General features: G+C 40.3%; 2 protein-coding genes across 5 annotated transcripts in view; both read left to right on the top strand.

Moving 5' to 3' along the window:
- cdk18 (cyclin dependent kinase 18) overlaps positions 1-12530 on the top strand; it is an 85811-nt gene extending 73281 nt beyond the window's left edge. For 3 of the 4 annotated variants that reach the window (XM_058373407.1, XM_058373406.1, XM_058373408.1), the window contains exons 14-16: positions 7415-7505; positions 7595-7669; positions 8024-12530. In XM_058373407.1, coding sequence (XP_058229390.1) covers positions 7415-7505; positions 7595-7669; positions 8024-8058 — 201 coding nt within the window. In that variant the 3' untranslated portion in view covers positions 8059-12530. Of the gene's footprint in view, positions 1-4629; positions 5842-7414; positions 7506-7594; positions 7670-8023 lie in introns of those variants that run through there. The other variant, XM_058373409.1, reaches the window with a different exon arrangement.
- A 1115-nt stretch (positions 12531-13645) lies between these two features.
- mfsd4aa (major facilitator superfamily domain containing 4Aa) overlaps positions 13646-17402 on the top strand; it is a 15427-nt gene continuing 11670 nt past the window's right edge. The window contains exons 1-2 of the mRNA XM_058373081.1: positions 13646-14159; positions 17143-17341. Coding sequence (XP_058229064.1) covers positions 13897-14159; positions 17143-17341 — 462 coding nt within the window. The 5' untranslated portion in view covers positions 13646-13896. The remainder of the gene's footprint in view (positions 14160-17142; positions 17342-17402) is intronic.

Below are 17402 nucleotides of genomic sequence, written 5' to 3'. Positions count from 1 at the left end.
ACACACACACACACACACACATACACACACACACACACACACACACACATCTATCCCATGCTGACTGATGTGAATACGCCGCTACATATGGTACGAGCAATTAGCTAGCAGGTGACGCTCCACAGAAAATCCTTCATCTCTGTGTTTTGCCGAGACAAATGAAGCACGTCTAGAGACATGATTTATTCCTGCATCGTTCTGTGCAAAAGTTTGCGCTCCCTCACTTTTAATCATCTGGAGATTGATGTTTAACGGGAGTTGGAGTTTTAGCGGCCGCAGCACTGACGGATGCTGGGTTCCGATCGGTCAGAAGGTGCTGAAGATCTCTTCTGGTATTAAAAGCAGCTTTTAATATGTTTTCAATACGTTTCCATAGTAACGGCTTACTCGTGGAATCGTGCAGCGTGCATGGTGTTCCATATGACCTTTATATTGCTGCTGTTTAGGAAATATGTATGTTTTAGTCACACGTAGCTGCTAGAATGTCCCTCAAGAACATTAAAAGTAACACTAAATGCATAAAAATTACAGCTTTGGTATAAAGCAATAAAAGTCTTGCTTTTATATAGACTTGGCTAAATGAGTGCAAAAGTTTGTACACCCTTAGTTCCCAGGAACTTTAAACGTCTTACAGATGTTTTCTCTTGGACACCACTACGCCGACAGACGCTGGGTTCTGCCCGGTCAGAAGGTTCTGACGGTCTCATCTGGTATTAAAAGCAGCTTTTGATATGTTTTAATACGTTTCCATAGTAATGACTTACACAGGGCAGCATCGTGTGGCATCCATGGTGCTGCATATGACCTGAGGATAATAATAAAGATTTATATTGCTACTGTTTAAGAAAGACAAAGGGATGTTTTAGTCACATTTACGGAAGGAGTCTCCAGTGTCCACCACAGCTGGATTCTGATTGGTCAGAAGGTGTTAAAGGTGTCATTTTGATATTAACAGCAGCTTTCGCATCAGCGCTAATTTAGATTCCTAATTTAGAACTTTTATTCTAATACTTCTTATTATCCATTTATAAACTGAAACAAACCACCGCTTTCTCTGTCACCGTGTTTCCCGTAACCATGCTGATATGTTTTTATCCTCTCCTCCTACCATTGTGGCTCTTCGAAAAGGTCAATATTTTCCATTTTCGATGCTGACGTCTGTTTTCCTCGAGTCCCACTGACTCTTAACGGCTTGCAACCAAACTGACAGTCGGAGTCCGTTTGAACTTCACGTCTAAAGCGAGGCTTAAAGAGTAAACACGCGCCGGCTCTTTTAGTCATCAGACGCTCTAATGAGGCTCGATGAAACTCGGGAACATCGAGGGGACTTTCAGCAAAGTTTCAGGGAAACGCATGCAGTGTCACACTGCTCTGCAGATTTATTCCGTTTTTCTAATTGGATTAGCGGATTGGCAAAGTTTAGATCAGATCGAATGAATGATGGATGGAAAAACACCTGTTTTGTTGTGTCCATGTTGTTGATTGAGTGTCTTTGTCATGTTCCACTCCACAGTGGTGGTTAATATGAAGCTCCTATGAAAGTAGACACTCAGGACTTTAAGAAATTTTAGGATTTCTGTTTCTCCCTAGCCGACTAGGAGCGATATATTCATAGAAAAGATCCAAATAAACAAAAATGGTTATTTATTCCACACCAATGTTTGTATCTTCAAAGTAAATGTTTGATATCAAACCCATTTCTGCTCTCTGACATGCTCCAAGTGCTTGTTCATCTAAAAAGCAGCTCAGATTTGATCTTCAACCAGTAAAATTCTGTGAGAGCAGCAGAAAGGGATGGCACTAGCTGTAAAAATACATGGATGGATGGATGGATAGACAAATCAATCACTCAAGCCAAGATTTTATTGAAGTATTTAATAAATATGTTTAAATTAAATATAAAATATTTATAAAAAATAATTCAAATCTAATATTATACATTCACCTAATAATATAAACATGTAATAAAATATAATAAAAAATGTATAATAAATATTTAATAAAGTATACTAATAGAATAATCTATAAATATTTCAATATATAATAAAAAACAAAATGTATGCAATAATATTCTGATTATTTATTGCAGCTTTTAATTTGTGATATTGACAATTACAAAGAAATGTAATATATATATATATATATATATATATATATATAAAATAATAAAAAATGAAAATCCAGTTGTTGTCATTTTAATGAAACTCATTTCACTCAGATGAGGTAGTAAAGCAGGTTATAAATGAATAATTGAATATAATAAATTTATAATGATGCCCCGTGATTTCCACCAGGGAACATGATAAAGGGAATTTCTTCAAAGAAAAGAAAATTATAAAAATAAGAAATTTGTTTTAGGAAAAAAATTACAGTGTAAGAGAATAATTATATTTGCTTTAAAAAATATATCTAAAAAGTTTTTGAATGCTTATATAATAAATAAATAAATAAATAAATAAATAAATAAATAAATAAATAAAAGAGTAAATAAATAATGAATAAACAAATAAATAAATAAATAAATAATAAATAAATAAAAGAGAAAGTAAATAAATGAATAAATGAATAAATAAATAAATAAATAAATAAATAAATAAATAAATAAAAGAGGAAGTAAATAAATAAATAAATACCTGTAGTATCTTGTCACTGGTGGGTTTTACAGATATCTCTAAAGTCACGTGTCTTGAAACGTGAAACGATCTACAACAAAAATGACACCCTGCTACAGCCTCGGGATAATAACCGGATTATTTTGAGTGAAAGTTACCTGGGATGGGAATCTAGCTTTGTTCCCACAGCTCCTACACCAGATTCCATCAATTCCACACGTTATTCAGCAGCCTGAAGGCTCGCAGCCGACTGCAGCCAATTAAAAGAGAGACGTCACACAACACTGAGACGTATTTAGATTGGGAGCGTGTGAATTTAGCTCTGAAAGAGAGAGAAGTCTGAAAACGACTGCTGCGAGTTAAGCCGCTCGAACGCCGCCGCCGCGTGGTGCTTGATTTAGACAGATTTAAGGAGAGCGAGCTGTTTATCTCAGCCTGTGATCAAAGCTAGCAAGTTTTTTAAAGACCTTCAGCAAGCAGGAAGTTCTAATCTGCAAGAGCAAAAAAAATGATTTTGTGTATATCACCGCGCTGTGGGTTCCTCAGCCCTCAGGAACTGCTTCAGAGCCGCCGTTATTAACGAGACACGTGTGCTACGTTATTCGCTGCTTCCTGGTTTCCGCTTTGAGATGCTTTAAGGCTGAGTGCCTGCTCTCGCTCACGTGTTGATAAAGTGCAGTAAAGAGAGACGTGGGTTCCTGTCTGATCTCGAGTGCAGTCGCTGTATTTCAGCTCTTTTATCAGAAACGATCGTTTAAGTATGATTTCTTGATCCTCACATGAGGAGGAGTCACAGATTCACCTGCGTTGACCTGCTCAATCCCTCCATCACACACCTGCAGAGAGGAGGAGAGCAAGTTCTCCAAGAAGAATGAATACATTAGATAGATGGATGGATGGATAGATGGAATTATAGATAGATAGATAAATATGGAAATATGGAGGGATAGATAGATAGATAGATAGATAGATAGATAGATAGATAGATAGATAGATAGATAGATAGATAGATAGATAGATGGGCAGGTAGGCGGATGGACAGATGGACAGACAGATAGAAAGGGATGGATGGATGGATGGATGGATGGATGGATGGATGGATGGATGGATGGATGGATGGATGGATGGATGGATAGGTGGAAAGTTGAAAAGACGGACTGACGGATGCATGGATGGAAATATGGATAGATAGATAGATAGATAGATAGATAGATAGATAGATAGATAGATAGATAGATAGATAGATAGATAGATAGATAGATAGATAGATAGATAGATCAAGTGTTTGGTCTGTGAGCTCAGTGCAGGTGTCAGTGTACAGTGTGTTGTTGAAGGCTCTGAGGGAAGTGAGGAGGAATGGTGTGAAAAGGTCACCTCAGTCCACACACACACACTGACAGCTCCTGTGGTGCAGAATAACACCGGCACACTTCTGTTACATTTAAGCTTACTGAACTGAACATGCAGGAGGTGCAGTGGGATCTGGAGAACTTCACCTCCTCCATCTCCTCTCCATCTCACCTCCATCTCCTCTCCATCTCCTCCATCTCACCTCTTCCATCTCCTCTCTCACCTCCTCCATCTCCTTTCTCACCTCCTCCACCTCACCTCCATCTCACCTCCATCTCCTCTCCATCTCCTCTCTCACCTCCTCCATCTCCTCTCTTACCTCCTCCATCTCCTCCATCTCACCTCCTCCATCTCCTCTCTCACCTCCTCCATCTCCTCTCTCACTTCCTCCAGCTCACCTCCATCTCCTCTCTCACCTCCTCTATCCATTTCACCCCCTCCATCCATCTCACCTCCATCTCATGTCCTCCATCTCACCTCCATCTCACCTCCTCCATCTTATCTCTCACTTCCTCTTTATCGCATCCTTTCTTTCTCCTCCACCTCTTCTCTCGCCTCGTCCCTCTCACTTCACCTGTAAGCATCTCTCCTCTCCTCAATTCTCCTCATCTCTCCTCTCTTGTCTCATTTTGTCTTTTCTCTTCTCTCTTCTTTCCCCCACATGCAGAGAGAGAGAAAGGTGACCTGTCACGGTGATAAAGGAGCGCTAGCGTGCCGCCGAGCGCGCGATCTGTTAGCGGAGACGGCGCCTTAATGAGTCCGAACCTCGCACCTGTTTCTCATCAAACCCCGCCGAGCGTCGGCGCGCCACGCGATTGCTCTAACGCGAGCCAATTTTATACCTCGTGAAACATGACAGCTGTGTGACGGCCGCTTCATTTTCCGTCGCATCCGTTTGCGTGGCCGAGGGATTGATAGGGTCGACATGCTTAGGCTAACTCCGGCGTCCGGCCGGTAATGAAGAACGGCACGAGGAGGAAGACCTGAAGCTCTGGAGCTCACACCTGTGGAAGGAAAGCATCAGAAACATTTTTCCTCCATGTTGAAATGATTCATTTGTTGCTTGAGTGTGTTTTTTTTATTCATCCTGAATAACCTTCTCTGGAATATTTCGGGATGTGGTTAGCGACTCTGGTGCTAATCGCTCGGATGGTGCTGTAGGTTTGTAAAGATGGCCGCGGTCGTGTGTAGCTCTGACGTTTCACATTATTCTTATCCCTTTAATGTGCAAAATTACTTTGCATTTTTATTTCATTCAGTCAATAATAACAAAAATCTATCATTTTTTTCAACAGACCCCATGATTATTTAGATATAGTGACTCTACCAAACGACTGCACAGAACATTAAAGGGTTAAGTTTATTGTTAGCGTAGCTATGCTGTAAGAAAAGAACTCAACATTAGTGATAACACTCAGGTTTCACGCGTAAAAAAAAAACAAAAAAACAAAAACTTTCTCACTTGAGAAAATTACATTTTGTACTCAAATTCCCAGAATGCACCACGTCCGAGTCGCAACATAGCATAGCTTTTCCGCGTTCTACATGATAACGACGTGTTCTCTCTACTCTCTTTATAGTTTCTATTCATCACAGTGGTTTATACTGTGATTAGCGTTCAGCATTCAGCTACGTGTTACCCAGTGTGAAAGATTAGCCTTAGCTACATGCGACGTTCTCCGATGTTCATCGATTCTTTTGGTAAAATTAAGGCTAATTTACCGTCAGGAACTGAAACCAGCATGCGATTCGAAGCAGCCGTGTTTTTCTCTCTTGCTTCTCTCTTTCTCTCTCTCTCTCTCTCTCTCTCTCTCTCTCTCTCACACACACACACACACACACACACACACAAACACTCTCTCTCTCTCACACACACACACACACACAAACACACACACACACACAAACACTCTCTCTCTCACACACACACACAAACACACACACACACACAAACACTCTCTCTCTCTCACACACACACACACACACACAAACACACACACACACACACAAACACTCTCTCTCTCTCACACACACACACACACACACACACACACACACACAAACACTCTCTCTCTCTCTCACACACACACACACACACAAACACACACACACACAAACACTCTCTCTCTCTCTCACACACACACACACACACACACACACACACACACACAAACACACACACACACAAACACACACACACACAAACACACACAAACACTCTCTCTCTCTCACACTCTCTGTCTCACTCTCTCTCTCACACACACAAACACTCTCTCACTCTCTCTCTCTCTCTCTCTCTCACACACACACAAACACACTCTCTCTCTCTCTCTCTCCCTCACACACACACAAACACACTCTCTCTCTCTCTCTCTCTCTCTCTCTCTCTCTCTCTCTCGCTCTCTCTCTCTCTCTCTCTCTCTCTCACACACACACAAACACTCTCTCTCTCTCTCTCTCTCTCTCACACAAACTCTCTCTCTCTCTCTCTCTCTCTCTCTCTCACACACACACACACTCTCTCTCACACACACACACACTCACTCTCTCTCACACACAAACACTCTCTCTCTCTCTCTCTCACACACACACACACAAACACTCTCTCTCTCTCACACTCTCTGTCTCACTCTCTCTCTCACACACACAAACACTCTCTCACTCTCTCTCTCTCTCTCTCTCTCTCTCTCACACACACACACACACACACAAACACACACACACAAACACACTCTCTCTCTCTCTCTCGCTCTCTCTCAATCTCTCTCTCTCTCTCTCTCTCTCTCTCTCTCACACACACAAACACTCTCTCTCTCTCTCTCTCTCTCTCTCTCTCTCTCTCACACAAACTCTCTCTCTCTCTCTCTCTCTCTCACACACACACACACTCACTCTCTCTCTCACTCTCTCTCTCTCTCTCTCTCTCTCTCCATGTTGATGACTGAGTGTCTTTGTCATGTCTCACTCCACAGTGGTGATTAATATGAAGCTCATATGAAAGCAGACACTCAGGACTTTAAGAATTTGTAGTGGATTTCTGTTTTTATCTAGTCTACTAGGAGTGATATATTCATAGAAAAGTTCCAGAAAAACAAAAACGGTTAATTTTCTCCACACAAATGTTTGTATCTTCAAAATAAATGTTGATCTCAAACCCATTCCTGCTCTCTGAGATGCTCCAAGTGCTTGTTCATCTAAAAAGCAGCTCAGATTTGATCTTCAACCAGTAAAATTCTGTGTAAGGTTCTCCAACAGAGGGAAAAACACACGTCTAAAACACACTGAAAGCCAACAGACTCGTTTTATATCAGACTCACAGCCTGAACATCATTCATTAGATTAAACTGAATGAACACGTCTGGTTAGTCGCCAGTGTATGAGGGGAAAAGGGGATAATTAATCAGAACGAATAAATTTCTTTCATCTAAGGATGTCTCTCCGTCTCGTTGCAGTACGACACCAAAAAGCGGATCTCGGCCGAGGCGTCTCTGAGACACGCGTACTTCCTCAGTTTGGGAGAAAACATTCACTCCTTAGCAGACAGTGAGTCACTTCACAACTTCCACGCTGGATTAGACGTTCATCTGAGTCTCTCCATGGTGTTTAAACTTATCCTCTTCCTCTTTCTGCAGCTTCGTCAGTGTTCTCGCTAAAAGAGGTGCAGCTCCAGAAGGACCCTGGACACCGGAGCTCAGTCTTTCATCCAGGTAGAGCAGCTTTATACTTATGACTCTGTGTAGGATCGTCACTACAGAACATGTCTGATGGAGTTTAACGTAATTCTATACCATAAAAAATGAGACGTGTTGAGACGTGTTGAGTCGTTTAGGTCTCACAGCTGTCGCAAGAAATTCTCACTTCCACTGAATTTCCACTGTCTGGTACAAATAATCAATTTTATTTTATGATATTAAAAATATATCACAATGTCCATTTGATGTCATTCTAAAACCATGTGCAGTAATTATTATTAAAATATTTTTGTGAATGGTTTTAACCCTGATACGGTACATGGTGGTTCATTAAACTATTTTTTTAATGTAATTTTCTTCACATTTCAGGTCGAGGAAAGAACCGCAGACAGAGTATATTCTAACGGCTGACATACGGAGGGGAGGGAACATCATCACCGTGAAGCGATGGCTGTTAATCTCAGCAAACTGCCAAGCTGTATCCCAAAACCTCCTCACACACACACACACACAGCTAACTCTTGGCTAAAGCCCATTCTTTTCACTACTGTTTTAACAAATGTGCTGTGCTTTCACCAAACTCCTATCCAGATAACATGGAAAAGAAATATTTCCTGCCCTGTGTTCCTGTTTAACTTAGCGATAAATCTCTTGAGAAGTGACCTGGATCATATGATCCTATAAATGACCATACAAAAATATAAAAAATATAAAATAACACCTTCAGTATCGTCTTCCCAATGTATTTAAAGGACAAATCCACTCTGAACAACATGCACATGCATCTCTCGTCTTTGTTTATTACCCACAATGCTGTTATACCTGCTGATCGAGGTGCAGCCGGATACATAAAGAGAGCGATGCGGCGGCGCTTTAGTCTTTTAGTCTCTCCAGCTCTCTCATCTATCATCTATACACTCTGCTCAAACAGATCATCAATATTCATGCTAAACCATGTCATCGCTCTCGCCGCCTCATGGATCGCTAACTCAGCCTTGTAATAACCGCACTGCATTCGCACCGCGGCGAAACCTGATCATTTTCAGCGATGAGAGATCCATGAAATCACGTCCGAGCACAACAGAGCAGGAATAAGACAAAGCAACCACTTAGGTCACAAATATTATTATTATATAGACATATTAAACATGTATCAGGGTGGAGTTTTCCTTTAAATATGTAGAAAATTAATTAATAAATAAATAAATAAATACAGAACAGACAGCGCAAAAAGAAACAGGTTTTAATGACATGTCCAGTAGTGACCAGGAAAGACTGTCACAGGGAGGAAAAAATGTGTTCAGGTGTCAAAATGTACCCAATTAAAAGTGGACGCAACTCAGAGAAAGTTAAGAGAAAAGTGAAAGCGGTGAGACGTGTTGAAAGGTTTCCCTTTTTTCACATTCTATTAGAATGGGCAGGATTAGCATCAGGTTTCAATTCAATTCATGTTGCAAATGTGTTACAGTCAAGGGTGAGAGGCGGGGTTTGGGGCGGAGTTTGGGGCGTACACTCCTTTCACTTTACACTCATATACTAGATGTCTGAATTCATATGAACTTGAATGAAGTCAGGAATAACAGGGAAGATAATCAACAACAGGTGGATGACGTTGATTATTTTCCTAAAGCAGCAATCCTGAAGCGATTAATTTCTCTAATACCACAGCAATTTGAAAATACTCATTAATTAACATTTTTGATCCTGTTTGTAGTTAAACGTAGTGTTTTTACTCTCTTTAGATGTTAGTAAGAAATGTCATTTTACCAGATAAACACTGTTCCAAAGCTCTGACACTGAAAACACCACCTACCTGAAAACCTCACCATCTCAACAGTTACGCAAGGTTGTTTCTTTGTTTTTGTTTTAAATCAAATATAAACATCCATTTAGGTTACGTCCCTGTGTACGAGCTGTTGCTATAGAAACGACAACATTTTAGAATGTGCATATAACCATAAACCAATCAGATTTGAGGAACTCAGCAGCGCTGTGGCATAAATAATGATGAGGTTCGATCAGATGTTTCAAAGCACAAAGCACGTCCAAAGTCTGCACTTTTAACAATGATGCTAAAACTCGGTACGTGACGTTACGCGACGTCGAAGCCACTTCTCTTGACACAGGGTCGTGTGTAGTCTGTAGTATTAAAACGAACACTGTCACTTTTTGTGCGTTTACCTCAGAGATGAAAATGTTCTTCGAAGCATCTAAAGGTGCCTTGTACAAATCAATTACGACGACGGTTCCGATTTTTATTCTTCTTCTTCTTCTTGATATTATTTGAATAGCTATTTTAATACTGTTCTAGGGTCTAGAGATGTTGCTCTTCATCAATAATTGCACACAATTTACTGCTTGGTACGATGAACTGCTCGACCGTGTTTGCACATGGCATCCAAGTGTCCTGAATTTTTGTCTTTGCCTGCCCTTTTTCTTTGTAACTCAATATTTCCCTTAAAAAAAAGAGCACTCTATATTTCTAGTCAAAGCCATCAAGTACAGAGAACCATAGTGGTGTCGTGGTGAAGTTCTAGTACACGAAAAAGCATCAGAAGAGAGTACAGGAAGAGGAAGAGGAGGAGTGAGAAAGAGCATGGCTGTGTTCCAGTACTGGTCCTCATCACTTCCCCTTATGATTTCTCCTGGCTTTTTTCTTCTTAATCATTTAGATTTGATCTACTCGATCTTTATCACACATCACATAAAAGTTTCTGGTGATAAAACAAAAAAAAAAACACAGTGAAAGTGCAATCCTAGGTGCCTCTATGGCATATAAAATGTAATGTGATAACATGCCCTCTAGGGTGCAGGCCCTCCCTCTATCGTTTACTCCCAGTGGACAAAATGAGATGCACTGCCCTTTAGGCTTGCCAAATGTAATCAAATGAGATGCAGTGCCCTATAGGCTTGCCTACGTGACATACAACAAGATGAGGTGCCCTATAGGCTCTCCTATCTGTGACACAATTTGATGGAGAACCCTATAAAATTCGGTACATGTGACATGTGGGGATGCAGTGCCCCATAGGATCTCCTAGATGCTACAGTGATTAAATGAGATGACATGCCCTATAGGCTTCATTATTGTGTGTGAAAATGAGTAGAAATGCTCAATAGATGCTGTGCCTTTAGGCTCCCCTGCATCTGAGAAAATAAAATGAAGTATAGGATCCTTTGCATGTGACATAATTAGATGAAATGCCCTGTGGGCTCCCCCTAGATGCAAAGAAATGTAATGAGGCTCCCGTGCATGTGACAAAATGAGATGAAGTGCCCTATAGGCTCATCTATCTGGTGACAAAATGTAATGCAGTGCCCCTTAGGCTCCCCTACATGCAGGAAAACTGTAAGAGATGCCCATTAGGCTCCCCTACATTTGACAAATTTGAGATGTTGTAGCATATAAACTAGCTTACATGCAAGAGAAGCTGACAAAATGAGAAGAAATGCCTGACAGGCTCCTCTGCATGTGACAAAATGAGATAAAGTGGCATATAAACCTCCCTACATTCAAGAAATTGAGATGCAGTGGGCTTTAGTCTCTTATTCAACAAACAGGATAATGTGCCCTATAGGCTTTTTGGTCTGGTGACCAAATTGGCAAATGTGCCCTATAAACTTCCCTACATACTATATGCTCTCCTACCTGTATGAAAATAATATGAGACACCCAATAGACTTGTCTACCTGGTGACAAAATGTGATGCAGTGCCCCTTAGGCTCCCCTACATGCAGGAAAATGAGATGATGTGCCTTGTAGGCTATTTTACCTGGTGACAATATATGATGCAGTGCCCCTTATGCTCCCCTACATGCAGGAAAGTTATAAGAGATACCCTTTAGGCTTCCCTACATTTGACAAAAATGAGATGACGTGCCACATAAATGTGCCTACATGCAGGAAAATTAAATGAGATACCCTATAGGCTCCTCTACCTGGTGACAATGTGTGATGCAGTGCCCCTTAGGCTCCCTTACATGCAGGAAAGTTATAAGAAGTACCCTTTAGGCTCCCGTATATTTGACAAAAATGAGATGACGTGCCACATAAATGTGCCTACATGCAGGAAAATGAAATGAGATGCCCCATAGGCTACTCTTCCTGGTGACAATATGTGATGAAGTGCCCCTTAGGTTCCCCTACATGCAGGAAAATGAGATGATGTGCCCTATAGGCTCCTCTACCTGGTGACAAAATCAGAAGAAATGCTCTGTAGGCTCCTTCACATGTGACAAAATAAGATGCAGTGCCCTATAGGCTGTCCTACATGCAAGACTATGAGAAGCAGTGTGTTTCCTCTGCATCTGCTCTTAGTTTCCTACCCTGCTTATTCATTCATTTATTTATTTATTTATTTATTTTCCCTGCCCCTGTATCATACTGAGGGGAAGTCGATGAAGGCATGTTTACAAACAGTACTGAAGAACAGAGAGCGAGAGAGAGAGAGCGAGAGAGAGAGAGAGAGAGAATATGAATAAAGGATTACAGTTGTGTACTTCTCAGACCTTTCACTCCTTTAAACAAAAATCTCCTCAATGTGTGTTTTTGTGGTTAAAAATAGAAAATTTAAAATTATATATTGGAAAAAAAAAATTAATATATGTCTTTTAACGGGTGTTTTCCTTCTTCTCAGTGGATATTTTGCCAGGAAATTGACTGTATTAAATACATTTAGATTACGTCTACATGTTTTATACATAAAAAAATAAAGAGAAAAACAAGAAAGATTTAGATTTTTGTATGAAATGTGATATTGAATATTTTGTGTGATGTTTATTCTATTTCAGTATCCTGAAGCTGAATGTATTGTGATTGCTGAAGAAGCCAAAAGTGATTAAATAAATTAAAGACTAAATAAATGATAAAGCTCAATATCGGGTGGAAATTATTTTCTGTGCTGCCTGATTTGATTTTGAAGCAACGGCAGAATTATTGGCACCCTTTCAGAGAATGGTCAAAAATAGATATAATAATAATAATAATAATAATAATAATAATAATAATACAATAATACAATAATGTAGTAGTAGTAGTAGTATTTTAATATTTAATAAATTAATATTTTTTATTATTTACAATATTAATTTGAATAATATTTAGTAGTAGAAGTAGTAGTAGTATATTAATATTTAATAAATTTCTATTTGTATTTTTTACAATATTAATTTGAATACTATTTATTATTAATATTATTATTATTATTATTATTATTATTATTATTATTATATTAACTTGAAAATGTATTTATTGATATTTTTTATTAGTAGTAGTAGTAGCAGTAAATTAATATTTAATAAATTAATATTTTTATTTTATATTTTTTATATTAATATTGATATTAATACACTGACAACCATCCAAGTATTGTTGGATTAATGTATAACTTGAATAGATTCATATTTATGTAAATGTGTAGGATGGATATATGTGGATATATATTTGTTCATAAATGGCAAAAAAAAAGTACAACTAATATTACATAATATCAAATATTAGCAGAGGAGAAGTAATATATAATATATATCGAATAATTTAAAACAAATATTTTCATTGTTATTAAATCTACAAAGTCTATATTCAAAGAAGAAGAAACGAAAAGAAATATAAGAAATAATGAGAAAGTAATTAAACGCCCAGATGTGGAGAAAATGACTAATATATTACTTAAATTAATTGTTTGTTTGTTGTTTGTAACTAAGACCTCATTTAAGCCCTGCCCTGTCTTCACCTTCACACTTCACCTCTCCTGCGCCTTCTTCTCTTCACACCTGATTCAATTTACCCGCTAATTAAGAAACCTAGGGTTGCCATGTTGGAGCATTTCACGAGTTCCGAGCTACATTTACTCTAAAACCGGTTGTGTTGTGTTGTGTTAAACCATGTGGGAAAGAAGTGTAAGGAGGTGTTTTTATATAGTGAATATCATTTGGCAACCCTACACACACTCACACGCTCACTCCAGTGCGCGCGAGGACGCACTGAAAGGTTGAGTGGTGCTGGGTGTGGAGTTTGGAGAGCGTGCTGGAGCTAAATAAAGCCGCTGTGGGAGGATGCAGTGGGAGGATCATGGTGATGTTTGAAGACTTTCCAAACTCCAGCACTTTTACTCCGCCATGCGTGTGTGTGTTTGTGTGAGTATCAGGATCACGCACTGATGTAGGAGAGAGCGCGCGCGCATTCTCACACACACACACACACACACACAACGGAACGGAACGCCGAGCGCGCGCGCTGAGCGATGAACCTGGACCGGAACTGTAACGTGGTTCAGAGTGTGGTGGGATCCCGGAGCTGCGCGCTGTTCCGCGGCCACTGGCAGCCCACGCTCACCTACTGGAGCGCCTTCTTCAGCTTCGGCCTGTGCCTGGCCCTGCTCGGACCCACCGTGCTCGACCTGCGCTGCCAGACGCGCTCCAGCCTGCAGCAGGTCACACTCGCCTTCTTCGCGCAGCAGTTCTGCCTGTTCGTGGGAAGCTTCGTGGGCGGTTTCTTCAGCAAGTCGTGAGTAGAACCAGCGCGCGCACACACACACACACACTCAAGCTCAGCGTGCAGGCTCTCAACGTTCATTTAGAATTAATCTCACCTTGGAGGCTCTTTCTGTCTCTCTCTCGCTCTCTCTCCCCATCTCTGTCTCTCTCTCTCTTTCTGTATCTCTCTCTCTCTCCCCATCTCTGTCTCTCTCTCTCTTTCTGTATCTCTCTCTCTCTCTGTATCTCTCTCTCTCTCTCTTTCTCTCTCTCTCTCTCTTTCTCTCTCTCTCCCTCCATCTCTATCTATCTATCTATCTATCTATCTATCTATCTATCTATCTATCTATCTATCTATCTGTGTCTCTCTCTCTCTCTCTGCTTGCCCACATTTAAATTTATTTATACAGGAAAGTAATTTGCTCACGGGAATAAATTAATATTTGCACCTTAGTAGTCGTTGTCTTTCCCCACTTTGGGTAAATCTTCAGAACTGAGATTTTCATTCAGTTTCATAAGTGTTTTACTTACACACACACACACACACACACACACACACACACACACACACTTAGTTCTGGAAATAATGCTGTAAATAAAAGTACATTCTGGAAGAAGGTTAGTTTTCAGAACATATTTGCTTTTAATTTGTTCTGCAGAAAAGCATCAGGAAAAACTACACAAGTTTTTTTTAAACTGATTTTAATTCTGCTTTATTTTTTTTTTTTTATTATTGATGTATTATATAAACCACAACACTCAGTGATAAGAAGTAAATTTGTATAAATATAAGAACAATTCTAGAAATTGAGAAATACCGAATAATGACATCATGCTAAATATTTATAAAAAATATTTTATTTTTATAATTTTATAAACTCCACGTTACTTTACTAAACACTTCACACTGATCACGACTCCCGTTGCCGTTGGTAACAAGTATGCAGCCATGTACTGTGTTATTATATACACTGAAGAGGCTTCATCTTCATCCAGGACCTTGGGGATGAAGCTGTAAGTCTGATACTGGAGACTCCTTCCAGGAATGCTGAATAAACGCCTCCTTACACTAACGTCCACTGTGTCCCTGATTAATGACCGTGTGGAATGTGTTGCTGTTGCTATAGTAACTTTAATGATAACATATCAGATTAGAAACCTGTGAGTTACTGTCAGAGCCTCTGGACCAATCAGAGGTGAGGGGGGGGGATACAGAAATGTTCCGGAAACTTCCAGAAGTCGATTAGTGCAGCAAGCTACAGGTTGTTTTTAGTGGCTGAAGTTCAGCGTCCTTCACGAGACATACAGACCCAACTGTCTCTCTCTCTCTCACACCCTCTCTCTGTCTCTCTCTCACACCCTCTCTCTGTCTCTCTCTCACACCCTCTCTCTGTCTCTCTCTCACACCCTCTCTCTGTCTCTCTCTCACACCCTCTCTCTGTCTCTCTCTCACACCCTCTCTCTGTCTCTCTCTCACACCCTCTCTCTGTCTCTCTCTCTCTCTCCGGTTTTCACTCCTCAGTGTAAGAAGTGAGAGGGCAGTAAAATGGATTAAAAAGTTACCACCTGTTGTAAAAGTCATTGCAAGGCCTGAGGCAAAGGAACTTTCCAGAAGCTTTTTAAAGCGTCCAGCAGTAAACATCAGGGAAGCGTGTCGATAACCATCTCGGCTCGTTTGTGCTTGGTTAGTCGGTGTCTGACCTCTAAATATCCTCCAACACAGCTTAATTTTCTGAAAGAGCAAACATGTTCTCAGTATCTCTAGACGTTTTAGATAAGAGACTTTCATCGAGTCTCAAGGTGAAATAAACAAATTCTATGAAACACAAATGTTCCTACAGTTAAAGTGAGAGTCTCTGAAGAGCCAGTGCAGGGCAGGCATTAGTGTTCTACAGCAAAGAAATCAGATCACAACCCCAAGGAAATATTTGGTGTATATGAGACAGGGAGAGTGAGGGAGAGTGAGGGAGAGTGGGAAGAGACAGTGAGTGTGGAGAGAGAGGGAGAGTGTGTGTGGGGGGGATGAGTGAGCGAGTGTGTTTGGGAGAGGGAGAAAGATTGAGTGTGTGAGACAGAGATTTTATACTTGTTGTTTTCTGTTGTAAAGTTTGATACATTATCACTTTAAAGGCAAACAGAGAAAAAATCTCCAGCCAAGGTGAAATCAAAGCTGCTGCTAATCAGGAGTTTCTTGGTTTCTTTCCTCGTGTGTGTGTGTGTGTGAGAAATAATAATAAAAAAAAAAATAGAATATTTTTCTAAAAACTTAGCTTTGCTTAATCACAAAAGTGTCAAATTTTAGTCCACAATCTCCATTTCACTCAGTGCAGGAGCTCCAGATCTTTCCAAATGTCTGGATTCCTTTAAAAAATTTGGCTTCTAATTTATTTTGCCTTCAAGATTTCATGATTCCACATTTTTTGGCATTTTTTTGGTATCTCTCTAGTCTCTCTTCCCTCTATCACAGACATTTACTCCACACGCTGCATCCGCAGAGCTAACAGCATTGTGGATGATCCCACACACCCCGTGCACACACTCTTCACTCTTCTGCCATCCGGAAAGAGGTACCGAAGCATTCGGACCCGCACAACCAGACTGTTAAAGTTTCTTCCCTCAGGCAATCGGGCATCTGAACAGAGAACTGAGCTGAACTGGACACATGCGCGCGCATATGTTGTTTGTCTGTCCTGTCCTGTCTTGTCTTCCTGTGCTCTTCTGTTATATGTCTAGTTCTTAAAGACTGCACCTTTAAGTATAGTTTAATTTTTTTTATCTCTGTTATAGCTCTGTTTGTCTGCGTCACTGTACTTTCTGTGTTCTGTGTAGCACCTCTGGTCTAGGAGGAATGTTGTTTCACTTCACTGTGTACTGCATCAGCTATATATGATTGAAGTGACAATAAAGCTTCTTTGACTTTGACGTGATGGAATCCAAGCTGTCCCACCTGCTCTACCTGAAAATATCAACCTCCTGCTGCAGACTGAACGGCGTCCATCTCTTCTTCTCTCCAGACTTTGCTCCTCTTTGTCGTCCCTCGCTGCCTCCACACTCATCATCTCTGTGGTGTTCGCCTTCATCCCGCTATGCAGCAATCTGCTGATGCTGGTCTCTGCCATGGCTGTCACAGGCCTGGCCATGGGCATCATCGATACCATCTCCAACCTGCAGCTGGTGAAGCTCTACCAGAAAGACTCAGCTGTCTTCCTCCAGGTCAGGAGATCTTCTACTCTGATGTGTAAAATCTAAAGTATCTAGACACCTGACCATCACA

This window comes from Hemibagrus wyckioides, linkage group LG21 (genome assembly GCF_019097595.1).
Source record: "Hemibagrus wyckioides isolate EC202008001 linkage group LG21, SWU_Hwy_1.0, whole genome shotgun sequence".
Taxonomy (NCBI): Eukaryota; Metazoa; Chordata; class Actinopteri; order Siluriformes; family Bagridae; genus Hemibagrus; species Hemibagrus wyckioides.
The sequence above is the reverse complement of the archived record's forward strand: the minus strand, read 5'-3'. Positions and strand labels throughout refer to the sequence as shown.